Source organism: Lepisma saccharinum, chromosome 16 (genome assembly GCF_977018435.1).
Source record: "Lepisma saccharinum chromosome 16, izLepSacc3.1, whole genome shotgun sequence".
NCBI lineage: Eukaryota > Metazoa > Arthropoda > Insecta > Zygentoma > Lepismatidae > Lepisma > Lepisma saccharinum.
Window position 1 is genome coordinate 38,805,039 of NC_139244.1, and position 19,333 is coordinate 38,824,371.

Sequence of the window (19,333 nt, forward strand, 5' to 3'; positions counted from 1 at the left end):
ATGCATTTTTGAATGAGAAAAATAGGTAAGAAATTATCGAAGGGCCATAATTAGACTAGGGATCCTAGCGGATCCGGATCCAGAACTTTCGGATCCGGATCCGTTTTGCCATCCCACATGCGCTTCTTTGGAAAGTAAGAATGTGCTTATAACATAGGCCTATTGTTACCTGCTAATATATATATATATATATATATATATACACATACATATATATATATAGTGTGTGCGCGCGCATGCGTGATTTGTAATTAATTAATACACTTACAAGGGAGGTCTTAAGTCTCCCCCTCCGATTTCCATGAAACTTGGCAGGTGTATAGAGGCCCCAACCCTCAAATGTCAAGATGAGGAGAAATTGAAGTGGGGATCTGACCCCGAAACTACGTAAATATGGCATAGGAAGAAACAGGGGGCATAGGGCCTCTCTATACACCTGCCAAGTTTCATGAAAATCGGATGAAGACACAGGGGTCAGATTCTTACTTCAATTTGTCCTCATCTTAACATTTGAGGGGATTTTGCCCCCTAAAAGTTTTTAGCTGAAACAAAAAAACATGTAATTCTTCCTTTGGGCCCCTCTATCCACCTGCCACATTTCATGGAAATCGGAGGGGAACACAGGGGTCAGATCCCCACTTCAATTTGTCCTCATCTTGACATTTGAGAGGAGGTTGCCCCCTAGAACAAATTTTTTGCCGAAACAAAGAAACACATATTTCTTCATTTGGGCCCCACTATACATTTGCCAAGTTTCATGGAAATCGGAGGGGGACACATAAGTCAAATGCACACTTAAATTTGTCCTCATATTGACATTTGGGGGGGGGGGGTTGCCCCCTAAAACAGTTTCTTAGCTGAAACAAAAAAAAAAACACGTGTATCTTCATTTGGGCCCGTTTATACACACACCTGCCAAGTATCATGGAAATCGGAGGGGGACACAGGGGTCAGATTATTACTTCAATTTGTCCTCATCTTGACATTTGAGGGGATTTTGCCCCCTAAAACAGTTTTTTTTTAGCTGAAAAAATAAAAGACGCATTTCTTCCATTGGGCCCCACTATACACCTGCCAAGTTTTATGGAAATCGGAGGGACACAGGGGTCAGATCCTCACTTCAATTTGTCCTCATCTTGACATTTGAGGGGGTTTTGCCCCATAAAACCGTTTTTTAGCTGAAACAAAAAAAAACACTATTTCTTCATTTGGGCCCGTTTATACACACACCTGCCAAGTATCATGGAAATCAGAGGGGGAAACGGGGGTCAGATCCTCACTTCAATGTCCTCATCTTGACATTTGAGGGGTTTTTGCCCCCTAAAACCGTATTTTAGCTGAAAAAAAAAAAACACGTAATTCTTCCTTTGGGCCCCACTATACTGCCAAATTTCATGGAAATCGGAGGGGGACACATAGATAACCTCCCTTGTTAGTCTTACACTTTGTAATTATTTAACACTGCATATATTATAATGTTTTATTTTAGTTTGTAAAACTGTAACTGTAGAACAATTGTATAATTTTTGTATAACATTTCTATCTTGTTATATATGTTAAAGGTTTCATCCTGGAATGGAATGTCTCACATTTATGTGTGTTTTCATTTCCAATACATTCGAATGAATACATATTGGTTTCAAAGGCATTTACACCTCTGAAATTTGTGCACGAGTGTGTTAGCCGATGCGTAGCAAAGTATTTTAGGAACAACACTTGAAAAAAATTATTCTAGGAGTAACGAAAAATTTCTTTGTAATCGAAGATCATAATACCTTTTAAGGTGTGGTAATATTATAATGGGATTGAGATACGAAACTCTCGGATCCGGATCCAGATCCGTAACCTTTGGATCCGGATCCAGATCCGTAACCTTTGGATCCGAATGGATCCCGATTTTTCGGATCCGGATCCGTTTGGCCATCCCTAAATTAGACGTCTGATGACTGATATCACATCAATCTATCATTTGCAACCAATATTGGTCATGTGCAACATTTCATGGATTTTTTTTATTGACGATTTTACGGGTTGAGTGAAAAGTGCCATTTTTGACACTATGGCAATGCTAGCAGATCGAAATATTGTCAACAGACGCACGCCACATGTGCCCAAGTATTGGCTATACATTTACGTGAAAAATCATAAACCAAGATTTTGTGCCGAAATTGGACTCTTGAGAGAATCCTAGTCTGCCTCTGGTTACACTGAATTCTCTTCACTTCTTTCGACGCTACTACGCCTGTTCTTTTAATTGATTCAGCATGGCATATTCTTTGGAGCAGCGCGTGTGCATTGCTGAAGAGTATTTTACTACTCATTCTTACACTCATGTGAAAGAGGTTTTCCAAGAAAAATCTCCTGCTCCTGCTGTACCTCACAAACCAACTGTTTTACGACTAGTCCCACAAATTGTTAAGAGTTGGAATTATTATTGAAGATTAGGCACACACAGGAGATGTACTACGTAGAAATTTTCAGCGAAAAATGCAGGCTCGACCAGGACTCGAACCTGGGTCTCTGGCATACCGTACAAATTCTCTAACCACTGAGCCCGCCTGATCTCTTGCTGTTGCTGTTTTACCTGTGTGACATCGTCTCTGCCAGTGCTACAGCAACGTGATCTGTTGCTCTTGAAATACAGTAGACTTCGACATTGCCTGGTTCCTCCCAGCGTAGAGATATTAATGCATTTTTTGCTGATAATTTCTACGTAGTACATTTCCTGTGGATGCCTCATCTTCAATAAATTAAATTCTCTACGCTGGGAGGAACCAGGCAATGTCGAAGTCTACTGTATTTCAAAGGCAACAAATCCCGTTGCGGTAGCACTGGCAGAGAAGATTCCATGCAGGTATAATAGCGACAGCGAAAAATCAGGCGAGGCCAGGCTGGGTCAGTAGCTCAGTCGTTAAAGCAATGGCACGTTATATCCGAGACCAGTGTTCGAGTCCTGGTCGAAAATTTCTACGTTGGTATATATTGTTGAAAATCAATTCTCAGATGTTTTCAGCAAATTAATAATATTTTTTAAAATAATGTCATTGCTTTTATTTGGATACATGCTCACAAATTTATTAACCCAGTGATAGGGTACATTAGCAGTTTAGTGCACAAAACCTGGTGTAAATACCTCTTACGGTTTTCACAATATACATTTTCAAAGTTTGGGTTGTGCGACTTTTGAAACACGGTGTAGTATGCACAATTGCTAGTATGTAGTTTCCTGACGCCTAGCTTTTAAGAATTTTTTTTTAGCACTGTATGTGTGAAATATAGAATTTTAGGTAGACATTTTTAGAAGGACAGCGGGCCCCTTGACCATCCCTCTCCTTCTCGCCCATGATGTCGAAGAAGGACAAAGAGGACTTAAGTAATCGCTGATATTTAGTGTAAATACAAAATATCACTTGGTAGTTTGCTTTTCCCCAGTGAGATTTGATTTTTTTTTATTAGTTTGATTTGGCGTTTTAAGTCCACTTTATACACAGTAAGGCTAATCGGGACTGAACCTACAGTTTAAAGTGGGATCCAAACCACTTGTGCCTCCACCGGGTATCGATCCCGGGACCCCTTGATTACAAAGCAGAGACGCTACCACTACACCATCGTTAACCAGTGTGAGTGGACACCTTCAGAGTAAGATACAACCGATTAGGCGACTTAACTCTCTTCTGTCAATTGAATATGGCAACACTGATCTGTATCCGGTAAGGATCAACGGCAACTGTGGCGGCTAAACAGGCATGGCAATAACCCACCTCCTTCTCCCGCGGTCAGTCTTTGTCGCAACGCGAAGTCTTCCTTGTGTGGGCTCAGAGCCCTTTCCTCATGTTGTCTGAGGAGGCTACCGGATCAGTCCTCCTCTTCGCTTTTGCCAGTGTCAGAAAAAATGTCAGTCTGCAATATTACTTAAGACAATATTACCAGTTTATGTATGTAATAATATTTTAATACAGCTTCTTCAATTCTTTATATCCTGTTGTTACCTGCGGTAACAGCGGTTACATGCACGCCACGCCTCTGTTCTGTTAACACATACTGCGGAGTTTTAGCCATTACTAAAGATTTTGTTCAATATTGCTTTTGTAGTTAGCTTAGGCAGGCCAAGTTTGGTTCTCTTACCATTAAAATAAAGTCCCTAAATGCATTCTACTAAGGTTCCGATTTACTTCTACATTAATTCCCACTAGTTTACGACACTTAGTCACTTGTCAACATAAAATACACTGTCCATGGGAAACATGTACCCTTGCGTAAGGTAATTTTAAAGTTGTTTTTTTTTTTCAACATAAATAAAGCTTTTCTAAATCCAAACAGTGCTCATTACTTTAAGAAAGGTTCAAATTTCGCATGACAATGATTGCCAAAATTCTACGATAATTAGTTCTCCTGGTAGGAGAATTTGAAAAAAAAAATTACCATAAAATAATCTGAACCATTACCTTTCTGTCTTTATCGAACACACGAAAAAGGTTATAATGCATCTCAGTACACATAAAAATTTTAACATTATAATTATGGGGGATCAGACAGAGTGTGCAACAACTTTGTGATACCATAATCTGAATTGTATCAATGATAAACCTAAAAAGAGGACTATCCTGTCTAGATAATATAATTAGCTAAGCCAAGCGTCAAGCTAAGTTTGCAGCAGGTTTTATGTATCAATCCGCGCGAGAACTGAGCTCAGAATCTTCCGTGCCAGTCTTGCCTCAACCTCCGAGCTGCTTACATCGTAGACACTGAGAAAATCCACAGCATTGCCAACTGCACAACACATCAAAATCTGCATGCATGGTAAGCGGAATGTAGTTTTGCTTCTTTTTGTCTCCTGAAACATTAAATTTTAGAAGTGCTTTCTGGGCATAGATTGGAAGCGGCCCCAGCGTCAAATAACATGGGTACCGGGGGGGGGGGGGGAGGCAGTCAGGGGCACGTTGCTGATCACATCACCCCCACTCATGGATCAGGAAAGTGTGGGACGTTATCCCTGCACCCCCTATATGCCATCAAGGTATGGTGCTAAGCACAGGGGAACACTTTACCTTTTTCTGCGCATAGATTATTTAATTCTAAACATGAGAGCATGTGTGTATATTATTGTTTTTGGTTTAGAAAGAAGGTATGACTTGAGATGACTGGACCCCTCTCCGATTTTCTTTATATTTGACACACTCACTAATTGAGGCCTGCTAACCACAAATCTGAAGTTAAAATTTGTCGGTCACGTCTAGAAATTGCGAACCATTGATGCTAGCCTCACGAACCATTGTCTCTAGTCCCACGAACCATTCTCACTAGCCCCACGAACTATTGCTGCGTGGTTGTTAGGTAAACAAAACTAACGCTTTATTTTCACTTATTTTGCAATTTCTAGATGTTTCCCACTTATTCCAGGACGGATAGCCCCAAAAAGGATTCACGGATAGTGCCACGAAAGATTACAATTTTCTTCGAACGAAGGTGTATGCGCCAAACGCTATTCTCCGTAGGAGAATTGATTTTCAACGAACAACATGAATATCAGCTATGAAACATTCCAACATCACACAAAACACTTTCCCGATGTTCGACAATGCTACAGGAACTTATTACGGGAAGTAGTTTCTTCTGTAAAAATAAATAAATGTGTCCGAAGGATAGTAAACAAGTAACATTTCTCCTGTAAATTTTAAGGAATCCATTTCCCTCATACAACAATGTTACCCTCAATTCTGTAAGTAGTTTCCAGTCATTTCTCCTGTAAATTTAAAGAAATGTGTTTTCACTCTATCAGACTGTTACCGTGTTTGCAACCGCTGAAGTACATACCTGCTAATGGACGTATCATTTTGTCTGTATTTTACAAATTAACGGTAAATTTCTCGTATCGGACAAACGGATTTCGTCAAATTTACAGGAGAAATTACTTACCGAATGAAGTTTCTTTATAGTTGTGGAAGTTCGGGGAAGTGTTTTCTCGCATCGTTCATTCAATTTTGCCGGTTAATCATCTTTTTTTCGATATAAATGTGTGACCGTTGCACGAGAGCTCTTGCATCCATTTACTTCCAGGTGGATGTAGCCTGTGCGTGATGACGTAATCCGGACCAGTGTTTTCAAACATACGTTTATGTAACACGTTTTGAAAATGACGTGTGCCGGATGCGCGGATGCTAAATTGAATGAAAGGAGTGCTAATGGAACCGAACCTAACAGGCCTAACCTAACCTAGTAGGCATACCTCGTCCCCGTGATGGTCCGTGGGGCTATCTAGAGTTTTGGGCTAACGTCAATGGTTTTTGGGGCTACCCGTGCATGGTTAGTGGGAAATAAGGAACAACAGTAAGTACTCGTTAATGTAGTTAACGTAACATTCTGCATTGCGGAACATTTCTTTAGGTGAAATAATGAATTTGTAACGAAAATAATGTATATTTCTTACATTAACGAGTACTTCCTGTTGTTCTTTATTTCCCTCACACCATCCACGGGTAGCCCCAAAAACCATTGACGTTAGCTTAAAAATTCACGATAGCCCCACGGACCATCACGGGGACGAGGTATGCCTACTAGGTTAGGTTAGGCCTATTAGGTTAGGTTCCATTAGCACTCCTTTCGTCCAATTTAGCATATACGGACAACGTCGGCTTCTAGCAGCAGCAATAGCGTGTATTGTGCTCTTGTGCAGAAAGCAAATGGCGGCAGCAGCAATAGCTCGTCGGAAATAGATTTTCGTAGAAAACCACATGCATTCGCATTAAAATGGATCAAAACTTCATTCCCGAACACGTTTCCCACATTCGGACATCGGCTTCTAGCAGCAGCAATAGCGTGTATTGTGCTCTCGTGCAGAAAGCAAATAGCGGCAGCAGCAATAGCTCGTCGGAAATAGATTTTCGTAGAAAACCACATGCATTCGCATTAAAATGGATCAAAACTTCATTCCCGAACACGTTTCCCACATTCGGACAACATCGGCTTCTAGCAGCAGCAATAGCGTGTATTGTGCTCTCGTGCAGAAAGCAAATAGCGGCAGCAGCAATAGCTCGTCGGAAATAATTTTCGTAGAAAACCACATGCATTCGCATTAAAATTGATCAAAACTACCTTCCCGAACACATTTCCGACATTCCTCCTCACCGCTAAATAATGAGCAATTGTGCCGATCGCGGATCACTCAATTTCGCTTATCTTGCACTTTCTACGTGTGGTGGGGTTGAAACATTGCAAATGGACTACGGTGGTGAAACTGTGACGGCCATTTCCCGTGTTACGGAAGGGAAGAAGCAACCAAGAAAACTTACTCGATATGTCGCAAATATAGCTATTTTCGGTGAAATTAGCGAAATGTAACCTTCAGCAATGTTTGTCAGTGCAGAATATGTAAGTACGAATATTGAAATGAAAAGAAGTAGGAAATTTCAGCTGTTTGTCCGATACGAGAAATTTACCCAAATTAAATAACTGTTGTCTTGCAAGTATGCAGTTGTGTCAATAGAACACGTCTGGGTGGAACTATATTCTGCGCGCACGTTTGGATCTACATATGCGAAAACCTGTTGCAAACTTGACTTGACGCTTGACTTAGATATACATTAGATAATATAAATAAAGAAAACTCAAAATATGAGGTAACTTAACCTACTTTGTCAGACCATTGCAATGTGAATGGTTTGTTCAATCAATGAACATTAAAAGGGTCTAGGATTTCTTCCACGACATAAATATCACCAAAATATGCCATAAAACATGCTCCAAGAAATATATAAATTTCCAATTTACAAAATTTTGCTCTCCCACACACGTAACAAGTTTTCGATAATGCTTATCATGCATTCAGGTTATGACATCATGCTGAAGTTTTCAAAGTGCGTCTAACATGCCTTCAAATTAAAATTTTGTACCGACCTAATGTTAACGAGAATTACTGTATATCCTACTGCGACAACCACTCAAATTTCCGCAATTATTTGGTGTACGCTTTTAATAATAAAATTAGTCCTCTGCTATTATTAATGTTGAAAGTAGTTGTGCTCTTCTATTATACAACAGTCAAGTTTTGTAAAACACTTTATTTTCCTCGACGTAAAGCAATCGATTTCCATTATTCACGTAACACGTGTTCCACACAATATTTCAGATCTAAGAAACCGCACAATTTATTATCGTGCGCAAAGTAACTCGTATCCTTAGGTTAAACTATTCAAATATATGACATCTGAGTATATATTGATGTTTAAAAATGAAAGATTAGCTAAAAATTATGTTATAAACTATTACTCACCCATTTTGTTCCAGTTACTTTCGGCGAGAAGACACGCGACGAGACGAGACGAGACGAGAACAGAACGACAAGTTCTTGGGTCAGTGTTGCCATGCCCAAGTTGCAAAATGATCCATTTCCGTTCACCTTTCTCTGCTAGTGCTCACGTTAAAAAAACAAATTAATCGAGGTAATTAAATTTCCACATAATTAACTGTTCTTGATCCATTATTTCCGTTAACCTATAAAAACCCCATTAAAACAGTTAAAAATATTTGTTGTTCCAAGCCAACAAAACCAAAAGATAAGCTAACAAATATATATTTTGGCGAAAGATACGGAAAAAGTACTTGTTGAATAAATATATTTCCCTGAAATTATGATCTTTCATCAAATTTCTATTTTTCCTCTTTTATCTACAAATTTTACGTAAATTTTCCTGCACTTAGAGAAGTTCTCATTTATATGGCAACACTACAGTACAAATGCATCATGGGAAAATACAAAGACGTTACGTGTAAGATGCAACAAGACAAAAGGACGGTGGGCGGGCGCCATTGAAGACAAATGATGATTAAAAAATGATTTGGAACACACACACGGACTTTAGATAAACATTTGTGAGCAAGATCGATACAAACGGTATTATATTTTGCGTACACACACACTCGAAGTATTTACCAATCTTGAAGAATTTTGTGAGGGGGGGGGGGCATAATGGGCTTTGACTCCAAAGTATGCAGAAAGGACAAAATTTAGACTTCTCTTGCACTTTAGATCAAAATGATATATTTTTCACATTTGTGAAATGAGAGGACAAATACCAATGTATATTGAACACATACATAGATTAAACAAGCAAACAAAAAATAGGCTTTGGGAATATAAATACATTTTATGTTTAATACAAAATAGGTTCCTCTGTTCCTACATTCCACTGGCCAATTTGCAATAAAGAATAGGCGGCAGGACTGCTCGACCATTGAATAACAAATGTCACACGTTTTGTTATGGAACAGCACAACACAACACAACTCATAGTATTTAAATTCCTTGCGTAGGAAATTATTCTTCAGATTCTTCTACAGTATGTAACATTCTTATTCATACACACCGATTTTCAAAGAAAATGGTTTAATATCTGAAAGGAAATACATTCTTTTGAAATTGTTTCTTTACAATTAAATAACTAATAACATTAGGAACATAAAATCTTAACCAAATTCTGTATAACCAATGACAATAATAAATTATATGAAACTGAAAGAGAAACATGCCATTTTTTGTAAAACTTTTCTATTCATACACTTTATAATATAAAAGCAAAAAGTACATTCAGAGCAAATTGACTGACAGTTCTAATACTTTGATGCCTATCCTTTGGCTTCAATTACTGCTTGACACCTGTTCTTCATAGAATTAACCAGTTTCCGACATGTTAAAGAGCTTATTTTATTCTACTAGGCTTGCACAACAGTTTTCAACTCTTGTTTGGACTTGACGTCTGCTTTATGGACTCACCCCTTCAAAATTGTCCATAAATGCTAAATGGGATTTAAGTCTGGACTTTAAGCTGGTGTTTGTAGTAGTTTGGGCACATTCCATATTAGCCAATTCATGTTAACTCTCGCCTTATGCTTACTGTCATTGTCTTGTTGGAATCTGTAGATAGACGGCATGTCCATTTCTTGGGCACTCTGCTTTACATTGTTCTTCAATATGTCCAAATAGACATATGCATCCATGATACCATCAATAAACTGGATGGTGACAACACCTTTGGACGACACACAGCCCCAAATCATTAATAACCCACCACCGTGTTTAACTGTTGGGAACTGTGTTAATGTGATCATTGTCTTTATTTGATTTTCTCCAGACCCTATTTATCCCATCTGACCCATACATATTAATCTCGGACTCGTCTGACCATATGACACTATCCGAAAATTCCTGGTCCTTGTGGATGTGCTCTTTCACGAATGAAAGTTTATTCCTGCGATTCACCTTATTTACATACGGCCTCTTTCATGGTACTCTGCCATGATATCCATGCTTCCACAAGGCACGTCGGACAGTTTGATTGGACATCATCTTGCCAGCAACATTTTCTACTAACGGTCGTAACTGAGGAACACCTAGTCGGGAGTTTTCTCACTTTTTATTTTTTAAAAAATAAAGCGTTCATATATATTCAACCCTCTCTCTTTTGGTTTTCTCGGCACATTCTGTGTTGAACCTTCCTCTCTAAATTTGTTTACTATGTATTGAACTGTGCTGTGATTTGTTGACTGCCTGTCCAATTTTTCTTAACAAATAACCTCTAAGGGACAAATTTATAATAACATCCTTCAGATCTGAACTAAGTTCCTTCACCTTGTCCATTTCAAACACGCTGATAGATAGATGATAGGCCTACAACAATACCTACGCCAGCATTCCGCTTGACAGGGAGCGCGCCTGCATGTTCAAACTTGTTACGAAGTTGCAAACTGCACGAAATCGCCCGAATGGCGGTGGCGCTGTATGCGAGGAAGATTGAAACTCTTGCCTGTACGAATAACAATGTTGCATGAAACAGCATGTTTTTCTCTTTTCACACAAATTACATGCTCTGTTTATACACTTTGAACATACATTTTTATTTACATTTGTTGGTGAAACCTTCAACATTAATTTCCGGGTAAATATGAAAATTATTATATTTACTAGTAGATATGACATTTTTTCCTCGGAAATTCTATGTGTACAAATAACAATGTTACATACTGTAGTTAACCCATTACTGCCCACTGTCGACATTTGTCGACATAAAATTTAATAATTTAGTATAATTTTTTTCTCATGGGTTTTGTGATATTTGTTTACAACGATAACTTTCGTGGATGAGTTGGCAACTACTTCAGCGACTGCAGCAGAGTGATCTTCAGTTTTCCTCCACAGAGCTTGGGGAGTCATTGTTGTTCACACGTGTTTGCATTGTGTTTGCATCGTGCGCTATGGCTGCTAGCAATAGGTATGTTTTTCGTATTATCCTAAATCTTAATTAGGTTATTTTTATGTGTGCATAAATAGCACATGTTGGTTATATTTACGCTATGTTCACTTTCGTTGAATGGTTCTTATCATCTTCTACGTACGTCGTTATAATTTAGTGTCGACATTTGTCGACAGTGAGCACGGACGGGTCCACTGTTTTCATCACCGGCCCTGTTACGATATCAGTTGTATAATTTTTCTAAGTTGACTGTAGAGCAGATCGCTTGTATATTAGAAGAGACAGACGACCTCTTAGATGCAATTGTATACACCGAGCCTCCTGAGAATGTTCTTCTAAGCGATGGGGATAGTGATGCAGATGAACCTGTTGGAGATATGAACAAACTTTCTGGTAATCAACTTTGGACAGGTGCAGTGCTGGTTTGCTCCAAAATCACCGATAAGGGAATAGTGCATTTGAGACAGGGTGAACCAGATGATGGTGCGTGCGATAATGTTGCAGCTGTTTCAGTGTCCGATGTGCCTCAGTTTGATTTTGGAAGTCCTCCGCAGAAGCGACCAAAATCTGAAGCGTCAAAAAGCAAAGATCCCGGTAGTTGTGTTCAAATCGAGAGTAAACAAATCAAGACTGGAGTAAAAGTTATACCTTCACATCAGAGAATAAAGTCTCAAGTTCGTAAGTGGGAAAAGAGTGACATCGGAGACAAACCTTCGATCGAGTTCACACGGCCCGACTTTCTTCAAAATGATTTCACACCGGTACAATTGTTCGAAATGTTTTTGGACGATGAAGTTATTGAATTTATAGTTCAATCCACAATTGAGTATGCTGTACAGAAGGGAAAACCTGCATTTACATTGTGCAAGGATGAACTCAAACTTTTCTTTGCAATATTATTCCTTTCTGGATACAATGTAATGGCTAGAACCAGAATGTATTGGGAATTATCTGAAGATGTACATCACGCAGGTGTTTCGAAAGCAATGTCAAGGAATAGGTTTGAAGAAATACTGAGATACATACATTTTTGTGACAATTCAAAACTAGACGCTGTTGATCGTTTTGGGAAGATAAATGAGCGTTGGCTTCAATTTTATCCAGGTGATACATATCTCTCAATTGACGAGTCAATGGTGCCATATTATGGGAGACATGGCGCCAAACAGCACATCCACGGGAAACCCATTCGCTTTGGTTTCAAAGTATGGGCATTGTCGACGCGTCTTGGATATCTTATTCAAGGAGAGCCGTATCAAGGTGCTGCGACGAGAAATACAATACCAGAATTGGGAGTAGGTGGCTCTGTAGTCATGGATTTGATATCCGAACTTTCGGCTCGTTCACGGCTCTCTTTGTTTTTTGACAACTATTTTACTTCCATTCGTCTGATGGAACATTTACAAGCAAACGGTCACGATGGAACTGGTACGGTTCGCCCAAATCGTGTAGAAAATGCTCCACTTCCGGATGTTAGTTCGTGCAGGAAACAAGAGCGGGGAAGTTACCATCAACTAACAGACAAAAGTACTGGCATTACTCTTGTACGCTACCATGATAACAACATCGTTACAGTAGCAACAACTGTCGCGGGTGTGTCACCTCTGGGACATGCAAGGCGATGGAGCAATGCGGACATAAAATACATTTCAGTTCCTCAACCTTCGTGTTGCTCTATACAATACTTACATGGGTGGTGTTGACCGCATGGACCAAAACATTGCATGCTACAGGATTAGTATCAGGAACAAGAAGTGGTATTGGCCAATGATAAGTTATCTGCTTAACGTTTCCATGAACAACGCATGGCAACTTTACCGCCTGACTGCTAAAGGAAAAGATGGGCTTGATCTGCTCTAATTTACGAGGTATATAGTACGGAATTATATGCAGTCGTACGTGAAAAACCGTCCACTAGCAGGAAGGCCAAGCATTAAAGTCTCATCCAGAGTATTGCCTGAAGTGCGATTTGATGGCACATCACATCATTTGGAAACTGTTTCCAAGCAAGTACGTTGTGGACATTGTGGAAAGGCTACAAGGAAGAAATGTAAGAAGTGCAATGTCGGATGCCATATACAGTGTTCAGAGGCATTACACACACAGAAATAGATCAGCAACACTTACACAAAGTATGCATTGTTTTCTATTTCCAAAATTTAATTATGTTTTTATTTAGTTAGGTTCGAAAGTAGCAACTCAATTCAGAAATAACACTGTTCAACAATGAAATTTTTACAGAAAGGAAAATGCCCAATCCCTATAGATTTTGGTACGCTGAATTCGAAAATGACATTAGTTTTTGTTTTTTAGCTCCCATTTTTTAGATAAAGTAAAAAAACAATCTTAGAGATTTTGGTACGCAATAGGAGGGCTGAAAATTATATTGAACTTGTGAATGACCTTATATGTGCCAATGAGAAACTGAAATGCAACATGTCACTCAAAATGCACTTCATTCACTCTCATAACAACGTTTTCCTTGAAGATTGTGGGCGTTTAGTGATGAATATGGTGAGAGATTTCACCAAGAAATCTCTGTAATGGAACATCGATACCAAGGAAGATTCAGTGCTTCAATGTTGGCAGATTTCTGCTGGACTTTGCAGAAAGACTCTAATCTTCCCCATAAGCGGCAGGCGAAGAGAAAACGCGTGTTGTAAACAAGGTAGCTGTTAATAGTTTCACATGATTTGTGAATAGGTTACATTTTACTAGTTTGCATTGTAAAAACTAGTCTGACAAAAATGATGTGATATATGGAATCAGCAAGCTTGTCATTCAAAAATTTTGAATATAATATGAAAAATATATGTATCAGTATTTCAGTAGAAATATAAACTTCAACACCCTGTATATTAAAAACTAGAGCCATTCGAGAAAAACGAACTCCATATTTGTGATCAGTGCATCGAATTAATACCAAAATCACTGTCAATTGTTTGGTAAGTAAATGTGTGTTAGGCAGTGCTACGTTTGTTAGACTATGGTCCATTATAATATGTGAAGAACATAAAAGTTTCAATAACTTCCAAACCTGAGCTAATTTAGATTTTTAATTGTCATATTCAACTTCAGCACACTCAAATCCATATAAATCAGCTATTTTGGCCTCTGTAAAAAACAAAAAGTTAAAATTTGTTGTCTAGTGTAATTGATAGAATTTTATTATGTACCACTGCAAATGTAAAAATATGAATGAGCATTGTAATTTCTTGTAAATATGTTCATGTATCAATATAATCTGAATGTCAAACAATAAAAATATAAAATATGTGGAATTTCGTTGTAATAACTGCCCATATATTTAGTAAAATAATCATGTTTATTAAGGTTTTGTTATTCAGTATTAATGGTGCCATCCGTGCTCACTGTCGACATTTGTCGACATGCTAAAACTAAAAGACTATTGGTCGAAAAAAATAAAAATCATTATTTTGGCATTATTTTAGACAAACTACAAAAGGGTTTCAAAGGATACAAGAAATTTCGAAAAATAAATAATTTGGGCAGTAATGGGTTAAATACACCAACAACCTGCTGTGTTCACACAGAATTTTGTTCAGGAGGATAAAATATTACCATGGAGTCTGTCTGTGTCCATTGACAGCTAAGAAATTTAACTTTCTTTATAATCATTTAAACCATCTTGAAATGCTTATTTTCATCATGAAAATGTAGGTTTTTCGACCCGAAACTGTAGATATAGATAAGGGGGTAATTGTCCTGGGCAGAGGTGAAACCAACACTGAACGAGAAATATTTATAGAGGAGAAAATATAGTGGAGCCCCATAAAAGTATTGGCAGTATTAATCACAAAATTTATACTTATTACCTTAAACTACTTATTCAATATGATTTGTTTGTGATGATGTGATGTGCTAGTTACTGAATTTATAACGACTACTACTTGGTCCGAGGCATTTAGAAAATTTTAAATTATTCAAATCCACATATCCTGGTGATTCCTAACACTATTTTTTTAGTAACACATGTTGACACTGAGAGATTATAATACGCACACCATTGTCAACTTCTTGTTTCTTCCCTTTATGAAAGCCCAATAATCGCAAAGGGAACATGTGCTGAAAATAGAGTACAAGCCAGTCAGTCATAATATGTCATATTAATAAGTCTTGTCTCATTTAGCACATTAGTACATGAACGTCCGCAGGATTTTTTCCAGGGGGAGGGGGGTGCGGGGCAAGCAAGGAAATGTTTTTTCGAGGGGTGGCAAAAGTGTCATATTTTTTCCCATAATAGTAATGCCCACTCAAAACACACTATTTCAGTCTGAAATTATCATGTTTTTTCAACGAATTTATAATATAACAAATTACTGTGACGAATGAAATTGTGTGTGAAGTATATAATTTTTAGTTGGACATTCATTTCCCAGGGGGAGAGGGCATGGTGCCCCTTGCTCACCACCTTCTGGACGTTCATGCATTGGTCGTACAGTCACGGACACTGCTGGGTTGTAACGATTTCATTGAAAGTCAATGTTTTCATTACTACCCGGCAGTGTTCGTCACTGTACAAATGATGTAGGGAGCATACAAGGTCACTGATGAAGCAGTGAACTCATTGGGATCCCATGCCAATGGCCTGATTGCCAGACTTCTGCACTGCATTCATATAATGCAGTGTGCTCAAAACACTGCCAAAATCGTAAAGAGACAATCTGTTTCTAAACAAAAAGATACATTTTTCTTCTTGGAAAACACCACTAGTACAAAGCTTCAGCAATGCTTGATACAAAGTACAGTACTGGATATTTCTGGGTTGAAAGAACCCTGCTAATGTCCAACGGAATCATTTCTCTTGCAGTTTACAGTTCATACAAGCACAAAAACCCAATTTTTTAGTAATGCTTCGGGAGAATACACTCTCCCTTCATCAGACATTTATTCTTATTCTGTGTGTTCCCCTGAAACATTACATTGAAAATTGTATACATGCTTGTATGAGCTGTGAACTACAAGAGAAATAATTATACACTGCAAGCAATATGTACATAATATAATAATTCCAATGGAATCATTACAAACCAGAAATGCTGATGACTGTACAAGAGATATGCTTATTGTTTCTTTAACATAAAAGATTAAGTAACTTTTAAAAATGTTTTAGTTTTATCTATATGTACCTACATAAGTTACATTAGTTACCCAACAAATTACAAAAAATTACAAACTATTAACTAAGTCCTTGAGTTTCACTCACCATATTATAAATGCTCTGTGTGCCCTTCGCCTGCTTCAAGGCTAACATTAAGACAATATCTGATAGCCGAATTTGATCCAAACGTGTCTGCGTGTGTCTTCTTACACATAATTTACTACATCCATGATTCTGTCCTTGAGCTCATCCAGGTCAATGGGTAATGGTGGAACAAAAACATGTTGTTTTACGTATCCCCACAATAAAAAGTCACATGGTGTAATGTTTGAACACCTTCACTAAAAAGAAGCTGTTATCTTCAATGTCTTCCAAGAGACTATGACTAAAATTTATCCAAGAGACTATGACTAAAATTTAATGTCATACATAAAGAGAGCTTGCAGCAGATGTAATCTGCATGGCCTTATAAGCAAACATCTTCGTAACAGAAGCCAAACACTTGTATGAGGGATCGCAAGTTCTCGTCTACCATGACGAGTGGACTTATAGGAGATTCGCTGAAAAGCCTCTTGGGAACACCGACCTTCATAAGTTAGTGTGTCAAGAGACAACATCCTGTTTACATTGGGAGATGTGCAACTGGTGCTATTCTGACCATGTGTGTTACCACGTCTGCGATTTCATCATCGACAGCAAATTAGAACAAAGAGCAAATGTGAAATTCTGTGTGAAACTGGGCAAATCTGCCACACACACATTTGACATGATTCGGCAAGTTTACGGTGATGCTATAATGCCCCGTTCGAGGTGTTTGCATGGTACAGCTCCACCAATTGCATGGTCATCGTCTTATTCGATATGTGCAGCATTGTGCATCGAGAATTTGTTCCCAGGGGCCAGACTGTCAATGGCGAGTTCTACTGCCAGGTTTTAAGGTGTCTGAGGGGGGGACATTTGGCAAAAGCGACCGGATATGTGGCGCACGAAAAACTAGATGCTCCACGATGACAATGAACCCTGTCACCGAGTCCTTCTCACATGTGAGTTTCTCGCTGGAAACAACAGGATCTCACTTCTGTACCCACCTGCCTCGCTAGATTTGGCTCCTACGGACTTCGCACTCTTCCCGAAGATGAAGATCCAGCTGAAAGGTCACCTTTTGACACCATTGAGGAGATCCAGTGCAAATCGCAGAAGGTGCTTGACACGTTTCTGAAAGAAGACTTAGAAGACACATTCAAGAAGTGGCAGGAATGATGTACCACTGTGTAAGGGGACTATTTTGAAGGTGATGATGTGTAAAAGTAGATACATAAAGTACTTTCTTGTAAACCAAGCTAGTCTCAAAACTTTTTAATACCACCTTGTAAACACCCAAACTGCCGCAAACTGTATGAAAGACACTTGGCGGGGTCAAAATGGAAGACAAGTTGTCACATTGGTTGAAGCCTATATTTATCTCACGTGTAATGGTAACACTAGGGCAATGAAGATTGAAGGTGGACACAGATACGAGGGGACATTGGAATCACGTAAGGTGGGGAAAAACAAAGGTGAATGATGCCTATTTCCAGGAATCCATTATGGCCCTAATCTATGGACAGACATCCCTCGTTTGTATGGAGCCAACAAGAACAAGGTCCGCATGGACAAAGCATCCAGCCACACCACTAGATCATCCCTCCAGTTTTATCAGGACATGGAGCAGGAAACAGGAATCCGTGTTATTCCCTTCAATGACATTCCTGTCAAAAGCCATGATGCCAGTCCAATGGATTTCTGCGTATTTGGACGTTAAAACGATGTCTATAGATCCACCAAGCTTTCTGAAACCTCGGAAAATATGCGAACTCGATCACTATTAAGGAAAGAGTATGCCAGAATCATTCACAATAAACAACATATAATAGGAAGAAATGTCAGCAAATAATTTTTGTTTCAAAAGTGATGCAATTTTTAAACGAACCATTGACTACAAACTTCCAAAATTTATTTCAGTAATACTAGTGCAACTGCCTTCAAGCATAAATTTCCAAGGAGACATTTATTCTCACAATTTCCCAATGCTGACTCAAAGTACACAAGATGAACATGCATATTAGGTTAAAATGAGCAGTACAAAACTTCACCCAAGTATTCCAAATTAAGCAAAATTAATTAATCATTTAAAAACATGAAAACAAGTAAAAAACAAAGAAACCAAGTAATATTGCAACACTATACAGTTGCGAATGCTTTATACGTAACTCAGATCTGCGTAATTCTGTAGGTCCCAGCAAAATGTAATTTAAAAACATGTTCATTAAGCCTTATTTGTATGTAATGAATTTATACATAATTCGGTGTTATATGTACTAATTTTCATAAAATACAACTGGTTTGTACATAACCAAGCTACAACAATGTGACAGAAGTATACATTTTTTGTCGTTACAAAAACACAAGGATAATTTGAAATACGAAACAAGATAGGTGGGCATGATGGCGGTTGGTCTCGAGTTGCAAGAAATATAAGTGGTGTCGCAGAGAAGGCAAGGAGAGGCGGCATGAAATCAGAGGAGAAAGATTTGCCGCAGTTGTTCAGAACATGAGACACATTTTCTTTTGTATGTAATCACAATACGAAAGTAGACACGTTACAAATATGCCGATAGCTGAGATTTGCAGTGTTTCATAATAAGAACAGAACAACAGTTTCTTTAGTGAACGTTATCAGCTGCTATGCTACTGGTCGGCCATGGAAAACAAAAAAAGGAAAAGTTACACGCTTGACCAGAAAGTAAAATTTACACGGGAATTGGACACTAATCCACATACAAATTAAGAATACTTTTAGATATTTTAATTTATCACTTTATGACAGAATAATCTGCATTACACATATTTTGTCCCTCAAAATAGATACAATTACAGTATTTTAACCCCTTAAGTGTGGAGGGCGTACATATACACCCTCTGCATT

At 38.4% G+C, this 19,333-nt stretch overlaps 1 protein-coding gene across 1 annotated transcript in view; it reads right to left on the reverse strand.

Moving 5' to 3' along the window:
- Nucleotides 1-8,317, reverse strand: part of RpS23 (ribosomal protein S23) — a 30,257-nt gene extending 21,940 nt beyond the window's left edge. Inside the window, exon 1 of the mRNA XM_083137353.1 lies at nucleotides 8,270-8,317. Within this exon, the coding sequence (XP_082993479.1) occupies nucleotides 8,270-8,273 (4 nt within the window). The 5' untranslated portion in view covers nucleotides 8,274-8,317. The remainder of the gene's footprint in view (nucleotides 1-8,269) is intronic.
- Nucleotides 8,318-19,333: the final 11,016 nt, after the last annotated feature.